The 24999-nt window shown below is 33.9% G+C and overlaps 1 protein-coding gene across 1 annotated transcript in view; it reads right to left on the bottom strand.

Moving 5' to 3' along the window:
* Positions 1-24999, bottom strand: part of LOC134238260 (uncharacterized) — a 44083-nt gene that overhangs the window by 9711 nt on the left and 9373 nt on the right. Inside the window, exons 7-49 of the mRNA XM_062720381.1 lie at positions 24573-24758; positions 24227-24368; positions 21960-22121; positions 21605-21692; positions 21236-21379; positions 20794-20991; positions 20545-20642; positions 20289-20458; positions 19716-19840; positions 17712-17810; positions 17174-17318; positions 16852-16950; positions 16603-16728; positions 14533-14845; positions 14149-14316; positions 13955-14042; positions 13626-13775; positions 12658-12849; positions 12295-12392; positions 11528-11697; positions 10981-11105; positions 10650-10748; positions 9443-9587; positions 8851-8949; positions 7753-7875; positions 6773-7250; positions 6542-6629; positions 6253-6402; positions 5638-5829; positions 5242-5339; positions 4988-5157; positions 4767-4891; positions 4488-4586; positions 4180-4324; positions 3813-3911; positions 3591-3713; positions 3160-3472; positions 2910-3077; positions 2642-2729; positions 2394-2543; positions 2044-2235; positions 1848-1945; positions 1550-1719 (exon numbers count right to left, since the gene is read on the bottom strand). Of these exons, the coding sequence (XP_062576365.1) occupies positions 1550-1719; positions 1848-1945; positions 2044-2235; positions 2394-2543; positions 2642-2729; positions 2910-3077; positions 3160-3472; positions 3591-3713; positions 3813-3911; positions 4180-4324; positions 4488-4586; positions 4767-4891; positions 4988-5157; positions 5242-5339; positions 5638-5829; positions 6253-6402; positions 6542-6629; positions 6773-7250; positions 7753-7875; positions 8851-8949; positions 9443-9587; positions 10650-10748; positions 10981-11105; positions 11528-11697; positions 12295-12392; positions 12658-12849; positions 13626-13775; positions 13955-14042; positions 14149-14316; positions 14533-14845; positions 16603-16728; positions 16852-16950; positions 17174-17318; positions 17712-17810; positions 19716-19840; positions 20289-20458; positions 20545-20642; positions 20794-20991; positions 21236-21379; positions 21605-21692; positions 21960-22121; positions 24227-24368; positions 24573-24758 (6498 nt within the window). The remainder of the gene's footprint in view (positions 1-1549; positions 1720-1847; positions 1946-2043; positions 2236-2393; positions 2544-2641; positions 2730-2909; positions 3078-3159; positions 3473-3590; positions 3714-3812; positions 3912-4179; positions 4325-4487; positions 4587-4766; positions 4892-4987; positions 5158-5241; positions 5340-5637; positions 5830-6252; positions 6403-6541; positions 6630-6772; positions 7251-7752; positions 7876-8850; positions 8950-9442; positions 9588-10649; positions 10749-10980; positions 11106-11527; positions 11698-12294; positions 12393-12657; positions 12850-13625; positions 13776-13954; positions 14043-14148; positions 14317-14532; positions 14846-16602; positions 16729-16851; positions 16951-17173; positions 17319-17711; positions 17811-19715; positions 19841-20288; positions 20459-20544; positions 20643-20793; positions 20992-21235; positions 21380-21604; positions 21693-21959; positions 22122-24226; positions 24369-24572; positions 24759-24999) is intronic.

The raw sequence follows: 24999 nt of genomic DNA, 5'->3' as shown, positions 1-24999 counted from the left end.
CCATGGGCCACATCTCTCACCTGAGCACTAAGGGTAGGAAAAAGTAGAAAATGGTTTCTTACAAAAGTAGTCCCATGACCAATCATGGATTTGCTATTTTTTAGAAAATGATTTTTAAAGAATTTTCCTATATATATCTTTAAAAACTTTGTATTTTGGCCCCGCCCTACCCCCGGGGGTTGATATACCTGAGCATGCTTCCATATAAATATGATGAATTAATTCTTGAAAGAAGATGTTTAAAGAATTTTCCTATATATTTCTATGTAAAACTTTGGTCGGCCATTTTGGCCCCGCCCTTCCCCCGGGAGTCATGATTTGAACAAACTTGAATATACACTACCTGAAGATGCTTCCATATAAATATGATGAATTATGGCTTTGTCATTCTTGAGAAGAAGATTTTTAAAGAATTTTCCTATACACTGTATATTTCTACGTAAAATTTTGGTCGGCCATTTTGGCCCCGCCCTACCCCCGGGGGTCATGATTTGAACAAACTTGAATCTACACTACCTGAGCATGCTTCCATATATATATGATGAATTATGGCTTTGTCATTCTTGAGAAGAAGATTTTTAAAGAATTTTCCTATATATTTCTATGTAAAACTTTGGTCGGCCATTTTGGCCCCGCCCTACCCCCGGGGGTCATGAATTGAACAAACTTGAATCTACACTACCTGAGGATGTTTCCCCATAACTTTCATCTTTCCTGGCACAGTGGTTCTTGAGAAGAAGATTTTTAAAATATGCCACCAAATTTTCATTAATTCCCAATTATCTCCCCTTGAATTGGCCCTTCATTTGAAATCCCCTTCACCCAAGGATACTTTGTGGCAAGTTTGGTTGAAATTGGCCCAGCGGTTCTTGAGAAGAAGTCGAAAATGTGAAAAGTTTACAGACAGGCAGACAGACAGACGGACAGACGGACAGACAGACAGACAGGCAGACGCCGGGCAAAATGTGATCAGAAAAGCTCACTTGAGCTTTCAGCTCAGGTGAGCTAAAAACTATAATATGTTACTTTTAAAAAATAAAATAATTATCTTACGAGAATTGAGATTTAGAAAATTCAAATAAAATGAATTTTAAGAAATAAAGCTATGTTTCCTTTCATAGGATACGGTAAATCTCTATTTAACACATTCACAGTATTGATTAATTGACTGTATGTTGTTTTACGTCATATTTGAGAATCTTTCACTCATATAGAGACGTCACCATATACCGGTGAAGGGCTTCAAATTTTGACCTTTACTCGGCACTGGGATCATCATCGTGCCAACGCCTTGCCGTGACAGGGGCCTCGGTTTTCAAAGTCTCATCCGAAGGACTCGCAACTTTCACTTCAAGTGCTGAGCGCATGGCGAATGAACAGTTGCTAACCATTTTTTTTATTTTTTATCGACTTAGGTCAGTCGCGGCCGAGATTCGAACTCACGACCTCCCGATCACAGATAGTCACTTAAATCGTGATTTAAAAGCTGTTTCAAGTCCATTGGTGACAATGACTTTATAACAAAATAATTATCTTATGTGCTGAATACCTGAAATCCTTTTGATTATAGAAATCCCACGCAGAAGCATGACACACAGCTTCTCTGCCCTCAGGTTTTATGATCATTGACTTGTTCCAAAACGTCTCAGGCATTGGCTTCAAACCCAGGGACGTAAAGAAATTTTCGGCTGTTTTAAACATTTGGAGTGCCGTGAAATTCTGCAAAAAAAGAAAGAGTTTTAATATAAACAAATATTAACAATTAAATTGATGTACAGTATGAGAACACAAAAGCAATATAAACACATCGCTTTTATTTATTTTTTAATTTATGTTAATTTGCTTACCCTTTCATTTAATACAGGGGTGATATCTATATTTGGTTTATTTCTAAATGGTATCACCAAGTCGTAAATATTTTGCCATTCTTGAGCCCACATATTCCCTGAAAATCAAATTACCAAATACTTTAATGATTCCAAGAAGACTACAGTAATAATACAATATTCTACAATATTTTTCTGTCACTTATTAATGACTTGCCTAGTAAGTGAGCCGGGATATGACCAGACACAGGGAAATTCTCTGTTCCATACTGCTTTCTCAGCCTCTTACGTACATAGGTATGGAGATCTTCATACAATGGTTTCAATTGTTCTAAAAGATGCTTTAGATCTTCCTGGAATGTTGCACTTTCATATTTTGACCTCCAATACTCCCCAGTGTCATTAGATCCTTCAAATGAAAAAGAATGTCTAGAGAAGCCAGGATTTTAGGATTCCTAAAGGATCAACGACCTAGTAACTCCCACATTTCTCACTAATATCCTAAATTAAATTCACATAAAACCCATATTGAAATTTAGCCATAACATATTCTATCCTAATATTTACCCATATTAAGTTCCTTGATTCCTTCATTACTAAGTTTGACAAACTCAGCGTATTTATTCTTCATTTTCTTTCCACTGACGTCCCGCCATCCTTTCCAGATCATTCTTAGTTCCGTGAAGTTTCGGGATGTTGACATTATTCTATACATATCTGCCAATTATAAAGATCTGATTAACCTACTTTACCAATATGTTTAAATATTTCCTCGTAAAATGTTAATAAGAATAATTTATTCCATAAGTTCTTACCCGGGTCAAGAGATAAACAAGTATCATTGTTCACACAGAAATGAGCTTTTCCGTAGATTCCTTCAATTTCTGACTGTAGTTCATTCAACTAAATAAAACATGGCATTTTTAGCAAATATAAAATTGAATATTAAATCATTTATAGACATCCAAGTTATTGGACAATGGGCAATTCACCAATGCATATATAAACATTTCAATCTTCTTAAAAGATGATCATAAAAGATAAAAAAAAAACCTTTGCAAATACTAGTATATAGGCCTATACCTTTTTCAGTTTGGACTTGTCCGTAAGGGCACTTGTTCCAATGTCAGATACTTTGAACAACTCCCGTCCAGTTCTCGTAGTTTTTGAGATGTTAAGAGCTCGAAGTAAGTAAGATGCTTGTCTTGCCGAATCTTTTAAATAATTATCGAGTTTAATCCGTGCTTCTACCTGAAATAGAAATAATATATCAAATGAAGTATATCATCTTCATTGTTAAGATCAATACAAAATTAATCTTGTAGACAGTGACCTGTTTCCGTGCGTTTTTGTCTGTAATGTTTGTTGCATACATCCATTCTACTTCACTCTCCTCGCTGAGTTTTATCTGAGCTAGCTCGTCATTCTTCTTTAGCCATTGTTCAGCCATGTTTGTATCTACTTTATTTAGAAAAGCAGGACATTCCTCCATCCAGCCACCTGTCTCGTTTACGTTCTGGACCTTCAGCCAATCCAACAAGGGTCTAAAGTACTCAATCAAAGGTCCCACATCCATCTTCCGGCTCCCTGTTAATTTCTCCATTGCATGTTGCCATGGATAAGCAGACCCTAACCTAAGCATGTCACTGAAGTAATAAAGAAGTAAAATTGAAAATATCTCGAAAAGTGTTTCCTAAGTTGATTACAAAGACGAATAAATGCGAATTTTAAAATTAAGAATTATGTCTGCAGGTTCTGTCATACCCCAGTTTCTTGCCCGCTTCTTTTGACTGATAAATGTCACACTGATAAAGTGGCCCTGTCTGTCCCGCCTCCTCACATAAAGCTTTATGGAACTGGAACTGGATAACAAAGCTGACAAAATACCTGAAACAAAGCAGACAATGGATGCAAGATTATTATTCTTTGAATAAAACGCACCTGTTTGATTGTTTAAAACCGACAAACGGATATTTGTGGACCAACCTTATATACGGTGTATTGGAGGGAATGTGGTATTTGGCTCCTGGGTCAAAATCATCTTCTGTTCTTTTTACTGGTGGAGAGATTCCCTGATATTTGCACCTGAATCCACAGAAAAGAAATCACATCAATTTGAAAGTTCTGAATTTCATTTATTTTCTAATTTAATCCATTTTATACACTTAAAAATTGTGCGAACTCACCGATGAACAAATACTGTTTCAATTACTATCCCTATGACGATCAGCAAAAGTGTATCGAGATGGTCGAAGTCAACATTGAAATATTGTATCTCTTTACCAAAGTACATGTTAAACTGCAAAAACTATCATAGATAATACATAATTTTATTATAGACTGTTTTTCCTACCTCAGTGACCACCATTTCTCGTTGTAATAATCCGGAGTTGTCTCCCCACTGAACACGCTCCACCTCCATTGGTCAATCAGGTAACCAAAGGGAAGAAAGGCGATCTTCTCCAGAGCCATCTTCATCAGGTAGTTCAAGTCAGTCTCTGACCGAGGTAAATAATACTGAGTACTTTCCAAGGCATAGTTACTTTCAACACAATAAATTTTGTAACTTAATATTTTTATTTTGTATTTATCTTCTTGTATATACATACATGTATTTCAATTTTGATAAATATGTATTTGCAAGTACAGCTGGCTCTATACCTGGATCACTCTGCAGGTTCTCCAGAAGTCCTATTTTGTGTAAATGCTTCGGTGTTGATGCTGATAAGGCCATAGTATCTCCTATAGCTTCATGGAATCCTTCAATATTTCTCAGTAATATTAGCATTTCTGAATGTGGGGTTCATTTAAGCTCAAAAGATATGGTGTCACTGTATTGTCATTCTTAGACGATATATCATTCGAACTTTATAAAAAGTTAGGCAGCTTTTAAATAAAGCTGATAAGATGAAGCTTTTAGTAAAGGTAAGCCAATTATACCTGGATTAGCACCACTTCTGTAGGTCACAGATAAGTTCTTGTACTGTAGATAATATTGTATATGTCCCATCTCATGGTGAATAGTAATCAAATCTTCCATTGTTATGTCGGTACACATCTTAATTCTTCATCGAAAAATTAAAAAGGAAAAAAAAACATTGAATGAAAGTGAAAATAATACTGGGTACATAAATGTCCAGGATAGGATATATATATATAACCTGAAGTCTTTCTGATTATAAAAATCCCAGGCAGAAGCATGGCATATGACATCCCGTCCCGGAGGCTTCACAATCATTGACTTATTCCAGAACGGTTCTGGCATTGGTTCCAAACCGAGGGACTTAAAGAAACTCTCCGCTGTTTTAAACATCCGATGTGCTGTGTAATTCTGTAATTGAGATTTACAACAAATAAAATCTTTTAGTGTAAACTGTGGTGGGGAATAAGAAATTTTACATCTCATATGACTTACTTTTGCTTTTAATGTAGGAGTAATATCGACGTTAGTTTTGCCTTTAAATGGTATAAGGAGGTCATAAATATTCTGCCATTCTTGTGCCCACATATTTCCTTAAACAGAACAATATGCAATAATTGGATATAAAATTCACCAATATAATGAAGAACGCCTACAAAAAAAAAACGATGTGTACAATTGTCGTTTGACATTCAAAGTAGCGGGATATTGAGAATAATGTAATACAACCTTTAAAAGGTTTGTTGATTTGTATCTTGCAGAAATATACCTTCAATTGCCTTACAAATATTTGACTAAGTTTTACATAAACATATTTAATTTATAAATTCAAATTTTTAAAATAAGATGTTTGCATATTCAGCATGTTGTAATTAATGCTTTAGAATGTACCCAGTAAGTGGGCCGGTATATGTCCTGAGTTAGGGAATTTGTCTGCTCCGTAGAATTGACGGAGCCTCTTTCTGACGTATGTATGTAGTTCCTGATACAAAGGTTTAAGGTGCTCAAGCAGCTCTCGGAGATCGTCCTGGAATGTATCACTCTCGTATGACGATCTCCAGTAATCTCCAGTGTCCTTATAACCTTAAAGTTAGAGACAAAATTATTTCACTGGTTTATGTTTTGTTTACGCTGTGAAATACTTTAAGCACTTTGTACAGACAGGATTTACTGTGCAGATGTCATCCTCTTTCTCCAAATGATACAAAATAATTAAAAATTATAAAAAAAAAAATTACAAAAATCTAGATATTCTGAAAACAAAATAAAAACAAAACAGTGTACCCAAAATCCCCTTCCAGGGAAAATGCTCAATTCATACTAGCAAATAGATCAAAGCTAAATCTTACATTTAAAATGACAAGTTCTTACTGAAGAGGATTGTATCTAATATAAAGGAATGCTATTTGACCGTAAATATTTAATAAATTATCACACGCCATTCTAAATATATTGTTGCTTTTCCAAAATAATGTTTACAATGACTTGAGTAGTTTTGGTTCTTACCCCTTCCCAGTTCCTTTATTCCCTGATTACTCAGTTTCACGAATTCTGCGTACTTTTCTTTCATTTTCTTGCCACTGACATCTCTCCATCCTCTCCAGATCGTCTGTAGCTCCGTAAAATTCCGCGATGTGGACATTATTCTGTACATGTCTGATAATGAAAGCGATACAAACTCAGTCAGCGTTTTCAGATAAACAACACGTACAATTTCTTATCCATAAAAGCTCGATCCTCTCGTAAATTTCTGATGCACAATTCTTAATTGAGTTTTTAAAAGATAACATTTTACCTGGCTCAAGGGACAGACATTGATTATTGTTCAGACAAAGTTGTGCCTTGCCATAGAGGCCTTCAATTTCTGACTGAAGTTTGTTTAACTGCAAATAAATATTTTTTTTAAAAAATGTAATTTGGTCTTTGTATTAATTCTAGAACTTATTTCCAAATTTAAATACAGTAAATAGGTGTTTTTATTAATTCAAATAAAATATGTTTCACGAGAACAAGTACATATATTCACATTTTCAAGCATCGTTTGATTCCTGAGAGCGCTGCTTCCTATATTAGAAATGCTTGACAATTGTCTCCCGCTATCCGTCAGTTTTGATATTTTGTGTTCACGTAAAATGGACGAAGCGTTCCTAGCCCATTCTTTATCTAACTGAGCCAGTTCTAGCCTGGCCTTTATCTGCCTTTCTTCGTTTTCGTCAGTAATGTTGGTGGCGTAAGACCATTCCACCTCCGATTCTTCATAATAAGCTTTCTGTGCCGCTACGTTATATCCCTTTAACCATTCCTTTGCTGCTTTATCGCCGTCTGATAAATATGTGGGACATTTCTCCTGCCATTCTTTGACACTGTCTCCATTTTGATTTTTCAGCCAATCAGTTAAAGGTTTAAAGTACTCAATGATTGCGCTTGCGCTCATTTTACTTTGTCCTGTTAACTGTTGCATTGTTGTTTGCCATGGAACAGAAGATCCTAACTTGAGCATGTCCCTGAAAAATGATGTAACTCAAAAAATGAAAATATGTTTTTAAGGACAGATGATACAATCTTATGTAAAAAAAAAAATGAAAATAATGACTTGGGTCATGTTTAAAGGAGTAAAATGAATAAGTTTCATCTCGTAGTTTTTAATTTTTTATTAAAATTTCACAAAATGTGAAAATATTTTGTATAGATTAATAAGGATGATTTCAGAAGGGTAGACTTTTGAACATCACAGGTTTACAATTTCTTTATACTCTAGAATTTTGTTATTTGCATCATTTGTAATGAAAGTAGGCCCAAAAATATATATCGATCCAGGCATCCATTTTTTGATTGTATTATCTGTCCTTAAATTGACAATATGATCATTGACAGCTTTACAAGGAAAACAATTCAAAGCCGATTTGCTTTATTTTCGCAGAAAAAGTAAGAGATTTTAGTGTAAATGGGAAATAAATAAAAGGAAAAGGAACAACATTTAAATTTATGTACGTTCAAGGCTTATACCCTAGTTTCTTCCCTGCCTCCTTGGACTGGTAGATATCACACTGATGCAAGGGACCAGTTTGTCCTGCAGCTTCACAGAGTGCCTTATGGAACTGAAACTGTAGTACAAAGCTAACGAAGTATCTGCAAAGAAAAAAAGATGCCTTTGTTTTTATAAGAGAGCAACTTAGAAAGAGGTAAAATCTTACCAATAAGATACATGGACAAATAAATGGGACGGGGATATACCCTTTCGAAACAGAAACCATGATAAACCGACCGAATGTCATCTTCCCTCGCCAAATCCCTTGATTTAACCCACTGAATGTGATCAACTCCTGCCAAATCCCATGAAATAACCACCCATTGTGATCTATCCCTGCCAAATTCTATGATATACCTGCGGAATGTGACCTACACCTGCCAAATTCATGATATACCTATCTATTCCTGCCAAATCCCATGATATACCTACAAATGTGATCTATTCTTTCCACATCCCATGACATACTTACCCAATGTGATCTTACCCTGCCAAATCCATGATAAACCCGAATGCCATCTTCCCTTGCTAAATTCATGATAAACCCTACGAATGTGATCAACCTCTGCCAAATTCCATGATATACCTACCGAATGTGATCTAACCCTGCTAAATCCCATGATATACCTATAAAGTGATCTACCCCCTCCAATTCCATGATAAATCCACCGAATTTGATCTACCTCTTGCCAAATCCCATGATAAACCCACCGAATGTGATCTATCCTGCCAAATCTCACGATAATCCCACCGAATTTGATTTACCCCTGCCAAATCCCATTATACACCTACCGAATGTGATGTACCCCTGCCAGTCCCATGATATACCTTCCGAATGTGATGTACTACTGCCAATCCCATGATATACCTTCCGAATGTGATGTACTACTGTCAATCCCATGACATACCTTTCAAATGTTATCTACCCATTCCAAATTCCATGATACACGTACCAAATGTGATCTACCCTTGCCAAATCCTATGATATACCTAACGAATGAGCCTTATGCCTGCTGAATCCCATGATATACCCACCGAATGTGATCTAACTCTGCTAATTCCCATGAAATACCTACCGAATATATGGTGTATCAGCTGGTATGTGGTATTTTGCACCGGGGTCAAAGTCCTCTTCTGACCGATCCACTGGCGGAGATATACCTTGATATTTACATCTAAGTAATAGGATATGAATAATATTTATTGTTTAGTAAAAATAAAAAAAAATTCACATTCTTTTAATTCTATAGAGAACATTTTCGTTAGGAATTCAGTAAAAGCCATTGTAGAACATTTACAAGAGCTCGCCTTAATATCTTTGTTTTTAATTACTTTTATGAAGTTAATGCATAAAGTATTGGTATGCTGATGAAAGTTCTTCTTGGCGGTTGGAATTGTTGAGGAGATATTAAAAAGCTGACACATAATAAGATATGATTAATCAAATTCATTTTAATTGTTGGGAATATTAAAAATAATTAAAATGAAACATGATTTGAAGAATTTCATCCGCAGAAAGGGAATTATGGAAAATTTAATAATGACTAATAGACCGAAAATCATTTTTTAAAAATGGAATTGTAATAATGAGCCTTACAAATAATTACATAATCATTTCATTCTTTCAATGTGAAATGCCAATATTTGTCTAAAAGATCCCTTCGGTACCTCAGTTCCCACCACTTTTGGTTGTATTTGTCTTTGGGCGTCTCTCCACTGAAAACACTCCATCTCCACTGGTCGATGAGGTACCCAAAGGGGAGAAACGCAATCTTCCCTAGTGCCATCTTCATCAGGAAATTAATATCAGCTTCTATTAAATACCAGAAAAAAATGTCTTTTTGTGACGAATGGGAGGCTTACAAAGAAAATACTCTTTACTGCATTGAAGATATACCTTTACTCAAATGACTAAAAATTCCACTGATAAGAACGAAAAACCACCTATTGCACATTGTACACCTATAATTCTGGTGTTAAATTTCAATTTCAAATTACTAGGTCAATGACCTACTTTTCATGCTAGTGGCCCCTAAGTATTTCTCAGGATATACCTCAAGTTTTCACACTATGACCATTTTATTCTGCACTCACAAAATATTACAAGCAACAAAACTCTTTAAAAATGAAATATAGCAATGGAACAGTTTTGCTTCATGTAAAGAAACGATTAGAGTTTTGGCCAAAAGCTTGATAATTATTTCAGCCCGAATTTCCTCTGTCATATTTATATTTTTTCCCCATTTTTAGTCGAATATTACAAAAATCTTAATGATAAGAACTCTAAATTATATAGAGTTTCAGGTTACCTTTGTTGCTCTAATTCTCAACGTATTGACATTATATGGGGTCAATGATCAAATTATTGAGATATGTTGTCTGGAAGTGTTGCTCATATTTTGGAATTCCGTTATTTCATAGCATTCGATTATGTGAAATAATTTGAAATAATTCATGAGCTTTAACACCTATGATATTTGCAAAATGATGTTGTATTAAAAATACATGTAACTTTTACATTGTGATTAATATTGCAAGAAATAAAAGATTTTGACAAAAATAAAAAGTTTAAAATTTAGTGCGAATTTACCCTGCATTACCATTCATTGACTTTTGCTCCTGTATATTTTCTTCAAATAATAAAATATCAATTTTTTAATTGATAATGAGTTAAAACTTAGATATTTTATCCATTTAGAACAATTTTTGATTTAAAATATTATACTTTATAAAATTTCCTTACTGTTTTCTGAAACCTGAGTAAACGTCATCCTTAATAACATAATTACTTTTCATACAGAATTCATTTTCACATCAGCTTTAATCACAAAGAAGCCTTTTATTTTTATTCACTTAATCAATATAAAATGATAACCTGTATCGTTTTGAACTTCATCCAATAGCCCGATTCTATGTAGGTGTTTAGGAGTAGAAACAGAAAGAGCCATTGTGTCCCCGATTGCTTCATGAAAACCTATAATTAAAATGCAGTAGATCGCACCTTAAAACTTGTTTGCGTATTTTTATTACCTCAGAAAATGAGATTCCTCAAAGTTATGCCGTCTCTATGTATAAAACTTAGCGAATATCATAGAAAAATTATAAATACGCTGTTTTGATTAAAAACATGTACTGTGTCATCTCATTTATGTCTTGTTACATCAACTTAGATAAATCAAACAAGAACAAGAGATAATTTCTTTAACCAGAATTGGCTCCTCTTCTGAATTTGACCGGTAAATCTTTGTACTGTAGGTAATACTGGATGTGTCCCATTTCATGGTGTATAGTTATCAGATCCTCCATATTTACAGCTGTACACATCTTAATTCTAACAAATCAAGTCATATTTTGATAAATATTTATACTAATTGCCATGAAGCTGATATCTTCACAGTCTACAGAATAGAAATCAATTAAAGTAAGATTTGGCAACTTCTTGAACACTTATCTTCTTACATTGACCAAAACATGGTGTGACCGAAAGCAAAATATGGTTAATAGATCATGAAAATGGAAAAGTAACAGAATCCTCTATAACAAAATGTTTTGTCATTTCACATTTATGAATATATCAATATATTTGTCAAAATTTGGTTTCAAACTTTTTTTGATGCGGTTATATCTTAATCACTAACATGATTAAACAGCTATATTTTCATCTTTAATGACGTAGTTTAAAATCTTCATAATGTTTGGAAAAGTGAATGTAAAAAGAAACGAGTAACAGATCCTGGCTGGATGGTGCGGTACCTGAAATCCTTCTGATTATAGAAGTCCCAGGCCGAGGCGTGACATACCACCTCACGGCCGGGCGGTTTAACTATCATTGACTTGTTCCAGAATGTCTGAGGCATAGGCTTCAGTCCAAGGGAAATAAAGAACTCCTCAGAAACGCGGAACATCTTCGTTGCGTTATAATGCTATAATCAAACAGAGTTATTTTTATTATGCTATTATCTAACTGAATTGTTTCTTAATATGCAACTACCAGATGGCAGAACAGGGAGTATTATCATTATAATTTTATAATCAAACAGAATTATTAAATATAAAACTACCACAGACTTAAACTAAAAGGGAAACAAGGAATTTCTTCAGAATAATTAAACTCGATCATCGGACATCATTAAACTGCCATAAGGAAGATATGAAACGCTTAACGAAAATTAGCATCCAAATTTTTAAGCAAAATATTTATAACGGAATACAGATTCCAATGCAAAAGTGTAATTTTAAACATTTGAATATCTTGTGCACATGTTTTCCAAAAATATTTGATGAATACAATGAATTTGACAATGCTTTTAATTTTTAAACATGTCAGACTCCTATAGAATATTTTGTTTTTCTTGGTAAGGCCTAGTTGAAATTGGGCAATTGGAGAATAAAGTTCTTTTACAAGTTCTCTTTGGCCAATGTGCGTGGAATCGGGAAGTTCTCCAAAAAATCAATTTATACAGCATCTTCCAGATTAATTAATAACTGAGTAATTTTATTGAAATAAGATGCTTTGATACCTTAGCTATCATGGTCGGAGTAACGTCCACACGTGTTTTATTTTTGAATGGAATAACTATATCATAGATATTGTTCCATTGCTGGGCCCACATGTTTCCTAAAAAACATTGAAATATAAATAATTTAATAAAACTATTGATACATTTGTATGATATCATAATTTATCTATTCTTGTCTGTATCAATAGAATACGATAAAAATACAACTTTTTTAAGGAAATAAAACGAAATATTCTCTAATGATTACATTATCAAATTGTAATAGATCAATGGATCCGGATTCTATATATAATTTTGCCGTTATATTTAAAAGTAATCAGAATTAAAATGTAATCGTTAAGTTGATCCTTTTTTAATTCCTACCTAGAAGATGAGCGGGGATATGTCCAGTTTTGGGAAACCTTTCCGCTCCATAGAGCTGGATGAGCTTCTTTTTGACGTAAGTGTGTAGTTCCTGATACAGGGGTTTGAGCTCCTCCAACAAACTAACTAAATCCTCCTTAAATGTGGGACTCTCGTAAGACGATCGCCAGTAGTCGCCAGTGTCATTAAACCCTTCAATAGAGCGATTTTGTTCAGAAATGTCAGTAACATTTCTCAAAACAAGATATACTGCTTGATTTCCTAAAGCATGCAGCTACATGTAAACTTGTACCAAGCTGAACTGAATGGTCGTTTTGATAATCTTACATTGCCTTTGATTACCATTAAACTGGTATCTTTTTGTGGTGTAGTATTTGTGCAATATGTATCTCAATGCTTTGTATTTTTATCTCTAGCTTGCTGCTTCTTTTATATATTATTTTATAATGGCAATATAGGATTTACACAAATATGAAAGCTTAGAACATATTGAGTTTGTGTAAAAGTGAAAGATTTAGAAATAGAAAATAGAAAAGTTGCTGTGTACATATCCCATTAGGTATATCAAACTTAAGATAAATTGCCTCCAATACCCATCGAAGGACGTGGAGACCGTTCCTATAGATGAAACCGTAATCGAAACATGTTCCATTTCGCAGTAATTAATGAAACAAAAACGAATCCATACTGCTCAAAGGCCATAAATGCCGGTAACAGGTTCAAACCTTTCACCAGCCAATTGAGTGAACAATTCTTGGATGTAGAGAAAACAACTAGCCAGCGGACGTATTTTCAATCTGAAAGATTATCTATCTAAAGACAGTATTTTTGCAACGTACTTAATTTTAAAAATACTCCGTATTGTTACTATACCACTGACAACCTCCAAACTATGGTAAGCTTGCTTTGCCCAGAAAAATATATTTTCTTGAGATTCTTTACTATAAAATGTAGTGAGACCACGTTACCTTGATCTAAATCCTGTATCGCCTGATTGCTGAGGGCCACAAATTGTTCGTATTTATCCTTCATCCTCCTCCCACTGGCATCTCTCCAACCTTTCCACACTAATTCAAGTTCTGAGTAATTCCGGGAGGTCGCCACAATATGGTAGATGTCTGATGAAAAATTAAAAGAAAAAAACTATAGAAGTCAAGGAGCATAGCGCTCATTTGAGTTACTTTAATCCTGAATATTTTTTACGATTTTTTTTATTGTTTGAACCACTATATAGTATTTTTATATGGTCATCAGTACAAAATTAATTTTTGACAATACCTGGGGTATGTTTATTTACCTGGCTCAAGAGACAGACATTTCTCCTTTTCTACACAAACTTTGGCTTTGCCGTATATTCCTTCCATCTCCGATTGTAAAGTGTTTAACTGGAAATAACTAGCTCGTTAGCTCCTTGCATAACAGTTAAGTAATGTGCATGGAGATGTTTCACATTCAATTTGTTTTTTATTGAGAGTTTAGTATTCAGTGTACCTGCTTTAATTTTGACTCGTCTTTTAATGCCTCTGTTCCTATTATGGATATTTTCTTCAGTTCCCTTTTCTCGATTGTAGTCAGACTGGAATCGTATTCTTTTAACAACAGAGATGCATTTTGAGCCGCCTCCTTTTCAAATTTCGCTTTCTTTAACCTTGCGTCAACCTAAAATCAGAGATTTTTTAAAGCTAGGGGACTGTCAAATTTGATTCATACAAGTTCTTTTTTTTTATTAAAAAAGATGATAATGAACATATAAATAGAATTTGTCAAACCATACTGCAACAGCAAGCTTTAGGAAACATTTATAAACATAAAAGACCGCATTATTATGCAAACCAAAACAGGAGTATAGGGAATGAATATACATTCACAATGTACCAGTTTCTTTGAATTTTCGTCTGTGATATTTGTCGCATAATTCCACTCCACTTCCGTCTCTTCATAAATCCGTTGTTGTGCCGCCTTGTTGTACTCCTCTAACCATCCCGAGGGGTCATCTCCGTGTCCACTCCGTCCAGACCCTGGGCACGCTTCTGTCCATCCTAAGTCTTCTCCTTCGTTCTCTTTCTTCAGCCAGTCTGTCAAAGGCTTGAAGTACTCCATTAAAGGTTCTGCACTCATTTCACGCTGTCCGGTAATTTTCTCCATTGCCTCTGGCCAGGACACGGAAGATCCTAATTTCAGCATGTCACTAAAATAAGAAACTGGTCTGTCATCTGAATTGCAGAATCACTATCGTTTGACTAGTCAAATTATCGTAAAAAAGTTATTTTACAATACCGTATATCTGGTTTTTTCGCGTGTTGGAATTATTGCAAAAAAGGGTTACATAAGTACAGTTTTTATTTTGCGTAACTTTTTTTACGATTGATTTTTTGTATAAATTGGTAATGTTTATGTCACATTATAGCTGACATAATTTCTGCGTGTTTTGAATTTTGCGAATTAAAATTGATCGCAAAAAAAATATATCATCGCGAAAAAAAATACGGATATAAGGTATACTGATAGTTTGAATGGAACTTGAAAAGTTTTAATATATAATTCCACATTTATAGTACAATCAAATTTTGAAATACATTTAACTATTTGTAAATTTTAATGGAAAAAAGTTTTAAATCAAAGAAAGAATTGAAGTGTTCATGGAGTGTCTTACTTATCGGTATGAAACTTGCGGGCATATCTTGCATTGATGATTATATTTCTGCGTGTTTTATATTTTGCGAATTAAAAATGATCCCCAAAAATAGATCATCGCGAAAAAAAACCCGGATATACGGTATGCTGATAGTTTGAATAGAACTTGGAAAGTTTTAATATATAATTCCACATTTACACTACAATCAAATTTTAAGATACATGTAACTGTTTGTATATTCTAAAGGAAAAAAAGTTCTAAATCAAAGAAAGAATCCGTTTATTGAAGTGTTCATGGAGTGTCTTACTTATCGGTATGAAACTTGTGGGCATATCTTGCATTGATGATTATATTTCTGCGTGTTTTATATTTTGCGAATTCAAAATGATCCCCAAAAACAGATCATCGCGAAAAAAAACAACCGGATATACGGTATGCTGATAGTTTGAGTGGAACTTGAAAAGTTTTAATATATCATTCCACATTTACACTACAATCAAATTTTGAGATACATGTAACTATTTGTACATTCTAAAGGAAAAACAAGTTCTAAATCAAAGAAAGAATCCGTCTACTGAAGTGTTCATGGAGTGTCTTAGTTATCGTTATGAAACTAGTGGGCATATCTTGCATTGGTGATAATATTTAAAGATGCATGACTTCAGTCTTTGTGAAGGGAAAATATCTTTTAAAGGGACATAGACACAGAAATAAAGTTAGAATTTTATCAATTTTATTATACAATAACATGTCTTAGATGTTGTTTAGCATTTCTCTCTGTATTTAAGATTGCAATCATTAAGTAAAGGATTGTAAATCATAAATTTCTTTGGGGGAAAAATTGTTCATTCTACTTTACGAAGACTATATCAACAAGTAAAAATGTTTTTTTATGGGCAGCAACGGCATTCATTAGACACATCACAACAATTCTATCATTGTATCGCAAATTTGAGGCAAGTGGAAGTTAATCTGATCGGATACAGGCACAGATACGAATACCAAAGAAACACTGAACGATTACTTGGCCATGGAGTTGCTACACTATTTCAGAGACAAGGACACTACCATCAATATTGCAACCTAATTGACCATCACCAGAAACCTTTTGTCCATTTAAGTACACAATCGTTGAAATGTATATAAGCGGAGAAAAGGCCATTAGAGGGTTGTGACTGCAAGACAACCATAAAAACGACTTCATTGGGCAGCCAAATACAAATTTTGGTGCTGATGAGACTAAGGGAGTTTTACAGAAGAAAATAAATTGAGGCCTTTGTTTGCAAATTTGTTAAGTGTATGGTACAAACCTTAATTTTTGTCCTGCTTTCTTTGATTTGTAAATGTCACATCTGTGAAGTGGAACCGTAGTCTTGCCCGCTGCCTTACACAGAGCCTGGTGAAACTGGAACTGAATCACAAAGCTAACAAAATACCTAAAATGAAAAAGGAAAGTTAACAAACGATTAAATGGATTTCTTTGTCAAGCAATTTTAGAACTGCGCATTCAAATAATGATGTACAGGTGTAATCGTCACAGGCGGTGAAGAGGTGTATACCTGATATAGGGGACGTTGGCTGGTACATGGTATTTAGCACCTGGGTCAAAATCGTCCGACGATCTCTGCACAGGTGGAGCAATACCTTGGTGCTTGCATCTGGACAAACAATTGGAGTTTATAGTTTATGGTAAAAATCAACAGACATATATTGTTTGTCACCATGTTACATATGTGCATCATCTCATTACAATTGGCTATCCTGATATTTGTCCTCTATGAGAAATTTGTACTTTACTGAGTATGTTAAAAAATAGCTAATCTGGGATTTTTATCAATAACTGAACATACTTATAAGTTTGGGAAGTTTTGTTGACAATACCTAAGTTCCCACCACTTTTTATTGTAGTCTGTGTATGACGTATCCCCACTGAACACACTCCATCGCCACTGGTCAATAAGATACCCGAACGGGAGGAAAGCAATCTTCTCAAGGGCCATCGACATCAAGAAATTCAGATCAGTCTCTGGAAAAACAAGTATAAAACTCAATTTTCTACTCACTAGGAAAGCCGTCATTCTGAAGGAAAAATGAGAAATTATTCATGTACGGAAAATGAAAAAAAAATTTTAAAAAAAGAATTTAGACAATATACGTTTATAATCATATAATCAAATTAAAATCATGCCACAATGAAAATAGTGTGCTTGTATACAATTTCTATTGTAATTTCTCTTAATAGAGAATAAATTTGTTTTAAATATATATGAAATATAAAATGAGATTAACATGTTTAATAACTTACAATATTAGATGATAACCTACAGTTTAGAATATTTATTATATTTTAAATTTGATATTATATGATTTTTCATTCCACATGCATATAATAAATATACATTATTTGGGCTCCATCTACCTGTGTCGTTTTCTAGTTTGTCCAGGAGACCTATTTCATGAAGGTGTTCTGGTGTAGAGACAGATAGAGCCATGACGTCACCAACTGCTTCGTGGAAGCCTATAAGTAGACAAAAGTGTGCATAAACCATTGACAGTTCAATCGTTAAAGATATCTCTTTGAAATGAAACATCAAACATCATGGAATCAAAATGTTTAATGGAAAATAATAAAAGCCTTTTATCAGGTTTATTCTTTGACCCATGCAGGCAAGTCCGTTAAATGACAAAGACTTCAATTGTTTATATTTTTACTCTTGTCAGCAGTCTCTGTAGGATGTGGTGTCAAATTTATATTTGATCTGTCTTATTCATTCTTTGTGCATGACAAAGACATTTTTATATTCAATCCAGGTTAGCGACCGTACGTAGGTTATCTAAACTGGTGAAGTTTAACAATGATGAAAGCTTCTTATATTAATATCAATACTGTGCAAGCAATTTTTCACTTTTATTAAGGCAATAAAAATGTATAGATGGAAGAGAACTACCGTAAATCTGGAATTTTTTACTGTAGATAAATTTTTAGCAAATTTGCGCGTGCACCGCATTCGCAAAAATATTTTTCTTAAAAATAAATCAACATGTAAAGAATTTTTTTCTGAAAGCTGGTGTCTATTTTTAACTCAGTGAATAGGCATCGGTAAGCACTGGTCATTTTTAAAAAGAAACCTGAGTGTTTATACTACTGTAACTACAAGCTAATTATCCGCGTGTGTAAATTGCCCTCATTATATGCATTATTGTGTGATGTTATGTCCCTTTTAATTATTTTGCCAAGAAAGATAGCTAGAGAGACCAGTTATTTTATATAACCATGTATCAACAAGGGCGATAACTCGAACTCAGTGCATTTACTAGAGAGTTCCAAATGTAAACACGGCGTGTAAATTTTAGGAGAGAAAAAAAAAACAAACGTTGAGAAAATAAGCTTTATTTGGATTATTTTTAGGTTAAAAGGCATACACAACCTCTAAACGGTTTGTTATTATTAATTTAGAAGTCATTTCAGTAAAATCCTTTTGTATTTTTAGTTTCGGAGCGATTCTGCAATTTCTTGCCAAGTATATTGGTGTTATTCTAACTATACTAATTTAAAACATAAACTGATATGAACGTACATTTTAATAATTAAGTGATTTTTATTTTTAGCGCCAGTGACAATTCGCAAAATTTTGAAGCGTAAAGATTAATCAACAGCTCTTTGACCCAAATTTGCAAAAATAAATCGACGTAAAAATTTCCAGATTTACGGTATCTAAGTTTTTGGAAATTGTGTCCAATCCCTTTGACATGTTATCAATAAAATATGTTCAAAACAGAAATATATAACATACATATAACTAACTTTTCATAAGAATAAAGCTACTTTATATCTAACCTGTGTACACAAGCTTTCAGTATGAAAAGGCTTACCTATATCTAACCAAGTCAGGTTAACTCTATTTTGTAGGGATATGAGGCTTTCCTATATCTAAGTAAGTCAGCTTAATTCTAATTTGTAGGGATATAAGGCTCACCTATATCCAAGTAAGTCAGCTTAACTCTGTTTTGTAGGAATATAAGGCTCACCTATATCTAAGTAAGTCAGCTTAACTCTATCTTGTAGGGATATAAGGCTTAACTATATCTAACCAAGTCAGCTTAACTCTGTTTTGTAGGAATATAAGGCTCACCTATATCTAAGTAAATCAGCTTAACTCTATTTTGTAGGGATATAAGGCTTACCTATATCTAACCAAGTAATGTTAACTCTCTTTTTGTAGGGATATAAGGTCTACCTATATTTAACCACTTAAGGTTAACTCTATTTTTGTAGGTATATAAGGCTTACCGATATCTAAGTCAGGTTAGTCTATTTTTTATAGGTATATAAGGCTTACCTATACCTAACCAAGTCAGGTTACCTATACCTAACCAAGTCAGGTTATCTCTATTTTATGTATTTGAAGGTATATGTGTTTACCTGGATTAGCGCCGTCCCTGTAGGATAGAGGCTGGTCTTTGTATTGTAGGAAGTATTCAATGTGTCCCATTTCATGGTGAATTGTAATTAGGTCCTCCATATTTATATTAGTGCACATTTTTATTCTGTAACACAAACCGTATGTGTATTTTGCACATAAAATAAAATACTCTAATATAAGTTCTTAGAAAAAACATTAATAACATGTATGACTTTCAAAATTAAGATCCATTGTTTTAAGATATCACTTCTAAATCTCTTCTCTTCTCAAAATCCAAGATAAAGATTCGTCGTCTTGTTCAATTGTTTTTTTCTTTAAAATCTCAAAAAGTATAAATGTCCCGTGTATGTTTTGTCTTACCATTAAAATGTTTTTGTAATGTTTTTGACTTACATATACATGCTGAAGACAAACGGTGTATTATTCTGTGATATGCTGTGCTGAGCGCAACAAAATATTTTACACAGATTTATTTTGCTTTAACATCTCATTAAATTGACAGCTAATAGTTTTCCTGAGGTAACCAGCACATGGTTTTTTTCTCTCTCTTTCTTGCTCTCTCTCTTTTTTACCTAAAATCCTTTCTGTTGTAGAAGTCCCAAGCCGAGGCGTGACACACCACTTCTCTGTCAGCGGGTTTAGTTATCATGCTGTCTGCCCAGAAACTGTCCGGCATCTTAATTAATCCCAAAGACGCAAAAAACTCCTCCGAGATTTCAAACAGTTTCTTGGCATTGTATCCCTAAATTACAATTGATTAGTACTCAGCATTTTTGATTTTTTTTCATTCTTGATCTCTTTAACAGAGTTTTCATATCAAATAATTACCTTTTCCTTCAGTTTTGGTGTGACGTCAATACTTTGTTTGTCAGGATATGGCATGACAAATTTACCCACGTTATTCCATTGTTGGGCCCACATGTTACCTAAAAACACAGGATGAAAACCATTTTCTTTAATACTATGTTATTGAAAACTTTAAAAATATTACCCAGAGTGGAAAAAAGACAGATTAATTTGAAACTTAGAACATTCTAGCCATCGCATTCGTTAGTTTATGAATAATATTTTATTTACCTAGTAGATGGGCTGGGATGTGACCAGATTTCGGAAACTTATCCTCATCATTTTTGTAAATCATTTTTAGCTTCCTTCTGACATATGCATGTAAATTTTCATACAGGGGTTTGAGCTCGTCCAGTAATTTTTCTAAATCTTTCTGAAACGTTGGTGTCTCGTACCATGATCGCCAATAAGCGCCAATGTCAGAAAAATCTAAAAACAAATGATTTAGAAAATTGTATCAATTTGTCAGAAGACATAAACATCTGCGTATATTCTCCAAAAGAAAGACAACCAGTAAGTAAGATCTTATACAACAAAAATTCTATCGTACATCTGAAATTCATTTCAATTTAATCATGAATACATAACGTTTGTCATTCGTGTATTATTTACTTTTTCAGAAAAATTTGACTTGTTAACATTATTATTTTTTTAAAAGATGACTTCAACATACTTGCTAGTCTGATGGCTTCATTACTTAAACCCACAAGTGTTTTGTACTTGGGTTTCATTTTCTTTCCAGTCGCATCTCGCCAGAGTTTCCACGCTTCCGTCAAGAGACTGTAGTTCGTAGACGTTGCCAGGATCTCAGTTAGACCTTTAATACAAATAACATGGATGTTTTACCCTCTCACAACTAATACAACTCTTCTCTTTCTCAATTTTTTCTCTCTGCTTAGAAATCTTATAAATAGTTTCTATTTTGACATAATTTCTTTGTGTGTCCGGCCCCTGTCTTTCTTTCTCTGATAAATTATTAAAAATGTCAACCGGTTCTATCAAATGGCATTTCTCTCTCTCTCTCTCTCTCTCTCTCTCTCACCAGGTTCTATTTGATGACACGATCCATCACTCAGACAAACGTTAGCTGTGCTGTAGATAGATTCCATCTCTGACCCTGCCTGGTTCATCTGTTAAATTATTGATTGAAACACAGAAAATCAAATTTTCTATTTGTAATTTATACTTTAAATCAATGCATAGCTAAATCTTTTTAGCATATTCTTACTAAATGCGATACTTTGTCTTATCTGTTTGCTCATTTTCTAATAAACAGGAATATAATATATTCAAATTACATTAAAATAAATTTAAAACCTTTACCCATTACATTCAGACATCAAGTAAGCAGTACCTGAACTAGTTTACCTGAGCTAATTTGACCTGAGCTAGTTTACCTGAGCTAGTTTATCTGTATCTTCCTGGACTGAAGTCCCTATGTCGGTGATTTTACTGAACAATCTTTTTAAATCTTCGTCTTCAAACTGTTGCCAGTCATAAAGAGTAACTAGGTCTGCCATTTCTTTCTTGAATTCGGCCATCTCCACACTAGATTTAACCTAAATATTTTTGTTTCAAAAATGTTTCGGACATTTGGTTGAAAAATGTAAGCCGAAATTTGATTTAAAAATTGCCGTCTCAGGCTTAACTGGTTAAGCTATATATAATTAATCAATTATTTATAAAATGTAGTCATGGTTTTTAAAAAAGGGTGTCATGAAAATATACGTGAGCAAGGTCGATCAGAACCATATTTGTGAAATAGATTTTTTCTATATTTCGTGGTATGAAACCAAATCAATTGAAATAAGAATACTCGTATTACGAAGAAAAAGTTAACATCTAGTTTTTAATTTGCCATCAATTTCTTTTTATTGAACTTAAAGCACAAAGTAATGAGAGGAAAGGAAGGGCAACAGCAATAAAGGACAAAAAGGGAAACATCCTGAGCAGCAAATACGAAAGAAAGAAACATTAAGCCGTCGACAACCTTAACACATATTAGAAGTTGGAAGCGAAGGACAAGTAAGAAAAGAGATGGATACAGGACCCGTACGGAAAGAGGAAATCATAAGCTATAAAGAAACAAAAGAATGGACAAACAGAAGGAGTAGATGGGATAATAGCTGAGATGTTAAAAGAAGATACAGAGACAACAGCAAGGTATAGTGTAGAAAACTTTTTACAAAAATTTGGAAACAAGGCACCATACGATCGGTTTGGAGTAAAGGAATGATAGTAAAGATCCCAAAGAAAAGTGATAGAGGTATAACACTACAGTCTGTGTGAAGCAAAGTATTCTTCAGAACATCGATGCAAAGGTTCCATGATGGAGTGGAAAAGCAGCTGCGTGTGGAGCAAAACACTCAGTAAAAGCGTATGGTACTCAGTATTGTTTGTAAGCAACTTTGACAATGTCTGGATTCCTATTTTTGTTAGTTATCGATTTTATAATAAGAAGAACTACAAGAACAGAAATTAACAAAACTTGAAGATCTATACTTCAAAGATGAACTTGCTCTACCTTTCTAAAACAATTTGGGACATCCAAAAAAAGACAAAAAGACTAAATGAATTTGCTGCTCAGAATAAACATAGAGAATCCAAAGAGATGAGGATGGACTCTGACAAAATAGAGGCAGTCAAGATGGACAAGACCTGGAGAATGTAGAAACAATTGGAGGTGTGAGAACAACAAAGGGAGGATCTAAGGAGAACAGTAACAACAGTCTAGGAAAGTCTAAATCTCAGTTTGGAAGGCTCAGAGGAATCAAAAATTTCCATCCAAATAGAAGTAAAGTTATTCAATAAATTACTTGGTCCTGTCGGTTCTTATTTATCGAGGTAAGACATGGAAAACGCCGGACCAAAACAAACAGAAATTTACACATTCCAGAATAGATTCCATAGAAAAATCTGTGAGTATGCTAGGCTGATAAAATGTGAAATGATGAAATTCATCATAGTATACTAGTCACAAAAACAACTACAGCAAGTGAGATATTAACATGATTAACTCTAAGGAAGTGGAATTGAATTGGTCATGTGCTGAGGATAGAGATCAACAGAATTTGTACCACCGCAAGGACATGGCATCAAGAAGAAAAGAGGAACATCTGCCAAAAAACAATGTAGGCGTCAGCGAGAGCAGCATTCAAAGAAAGACAGGTGGAGGCCGTGTATTGAGGATTTATGGGCCAGTGGGCACGAAGTGGATAGGTGAGATGAGGTTTTAGCAACCTCTAATGATACAGCGCCGTTTAATGACAGAAGTATCATTAAGCATTGCAATTCAACGCTTAATGTCATAAATTATTGCATTAATAGTTGACTTTTTCAATCGCTTAATGATATAATTCTTTTTTATTATTAAGCGGCGATTAAGCATTAGCGGTTGAGAATGTCAACCATTAAGGCGGTAATTTTTGACAATAAGCGTTGCATTGCAACGCTTAATGATATTTTCATCATTAAGGGGCGTTGTATCATTAGAGGTTGCTACACCGAAGTATTTCAATGATATTAGCGACTTTCATAACATGTTACATTTGGTTCTCGTTGTGTTCTGTGATATTTGCATTAAATTCCTGACTTTTTTGAGACTTGAAATTTGTTTCTGATTGTACTAATGTTGTAATATATTTCCAACATTTGTTACACTTACTACTTGTTGTTGGTTGTACTCTGTAATATTTGTGTTATATTGCCAGTTGACCTCCGCGTCCTTGCTGTATTGAGTCTCTGCCAAGTCATTAAAGTCTCTGGCGAACCTTCGGGCTGCTTCTTCATCCCCAACCCGCCCTGTCCTAACCATAAAAAAATATCTGATTGATAACTGTTCTAACATGAAACTCATAAACAATTATTATGCTGTAGTACAGATTGATCACTGTATACGTATTTAAATGAAACTCATAAGCAAGGGATGCCTAGTACATTAAGTTTACTGACCATTCTCTTTTGAAGACAAGTCTTGTTTGCATGTTATCATGACAGTTTAGTCTCCTTACCTTAGAGACGGGCATCCGTATGGGGCCCAGCCGGGGGTATTTCCATCTTGTTCGTTTTTGTTCTTTAACCATTCAATAAGAGGGGCAAAGTATTCCATCAAAGGCCCTGCATCCATTTTAGATGTCCCAGTTAAGACCTTGAGAACTTCTGGCCATGGTCTAGATGAGCCAAGCTTTAGGGCGGATCTAAAATAATTTTATTAAGCTATGGCAATTTAAGGTAATCAGTACATTGTTAATTTTTATTTTATCTGATAAGAAAATTTTAAAACTCTAAATCAATCAGCCATCCAAAGCTACCCATTGTAAAAAAAATGCAATAATAAGGTCATATCATTCTCGGTACATATTAGTCAATTTGATTATTTTAATGTATAGAAAATTATAGGTTTTCATCGTATCCTATCATTTATTTTATGATTTTTTT

This window comes from Saccostrea cucullata, unplaced genomic scaffold (genome assembly GCF_032062105.1).
Source record: "Saccostrea cucullata isolate Sc308-1 unplaced genomic scaffold, CSIRO_AGI_Scuc_v1 ctg1059, whole genome shotgun sequence".
NCBI classification, from domain to species: Eukaryota; Metazoa; Mollusca; class Bivalvia; order Ostreida; family Ostreidae; genus Saccostrea; species Saccostrea cuccullata.
The sequence above is the reverse complement of the archived record's forward strand: the minus strand, read 5'-3'. Positions and strand labels throughout refer to the sequence as shown.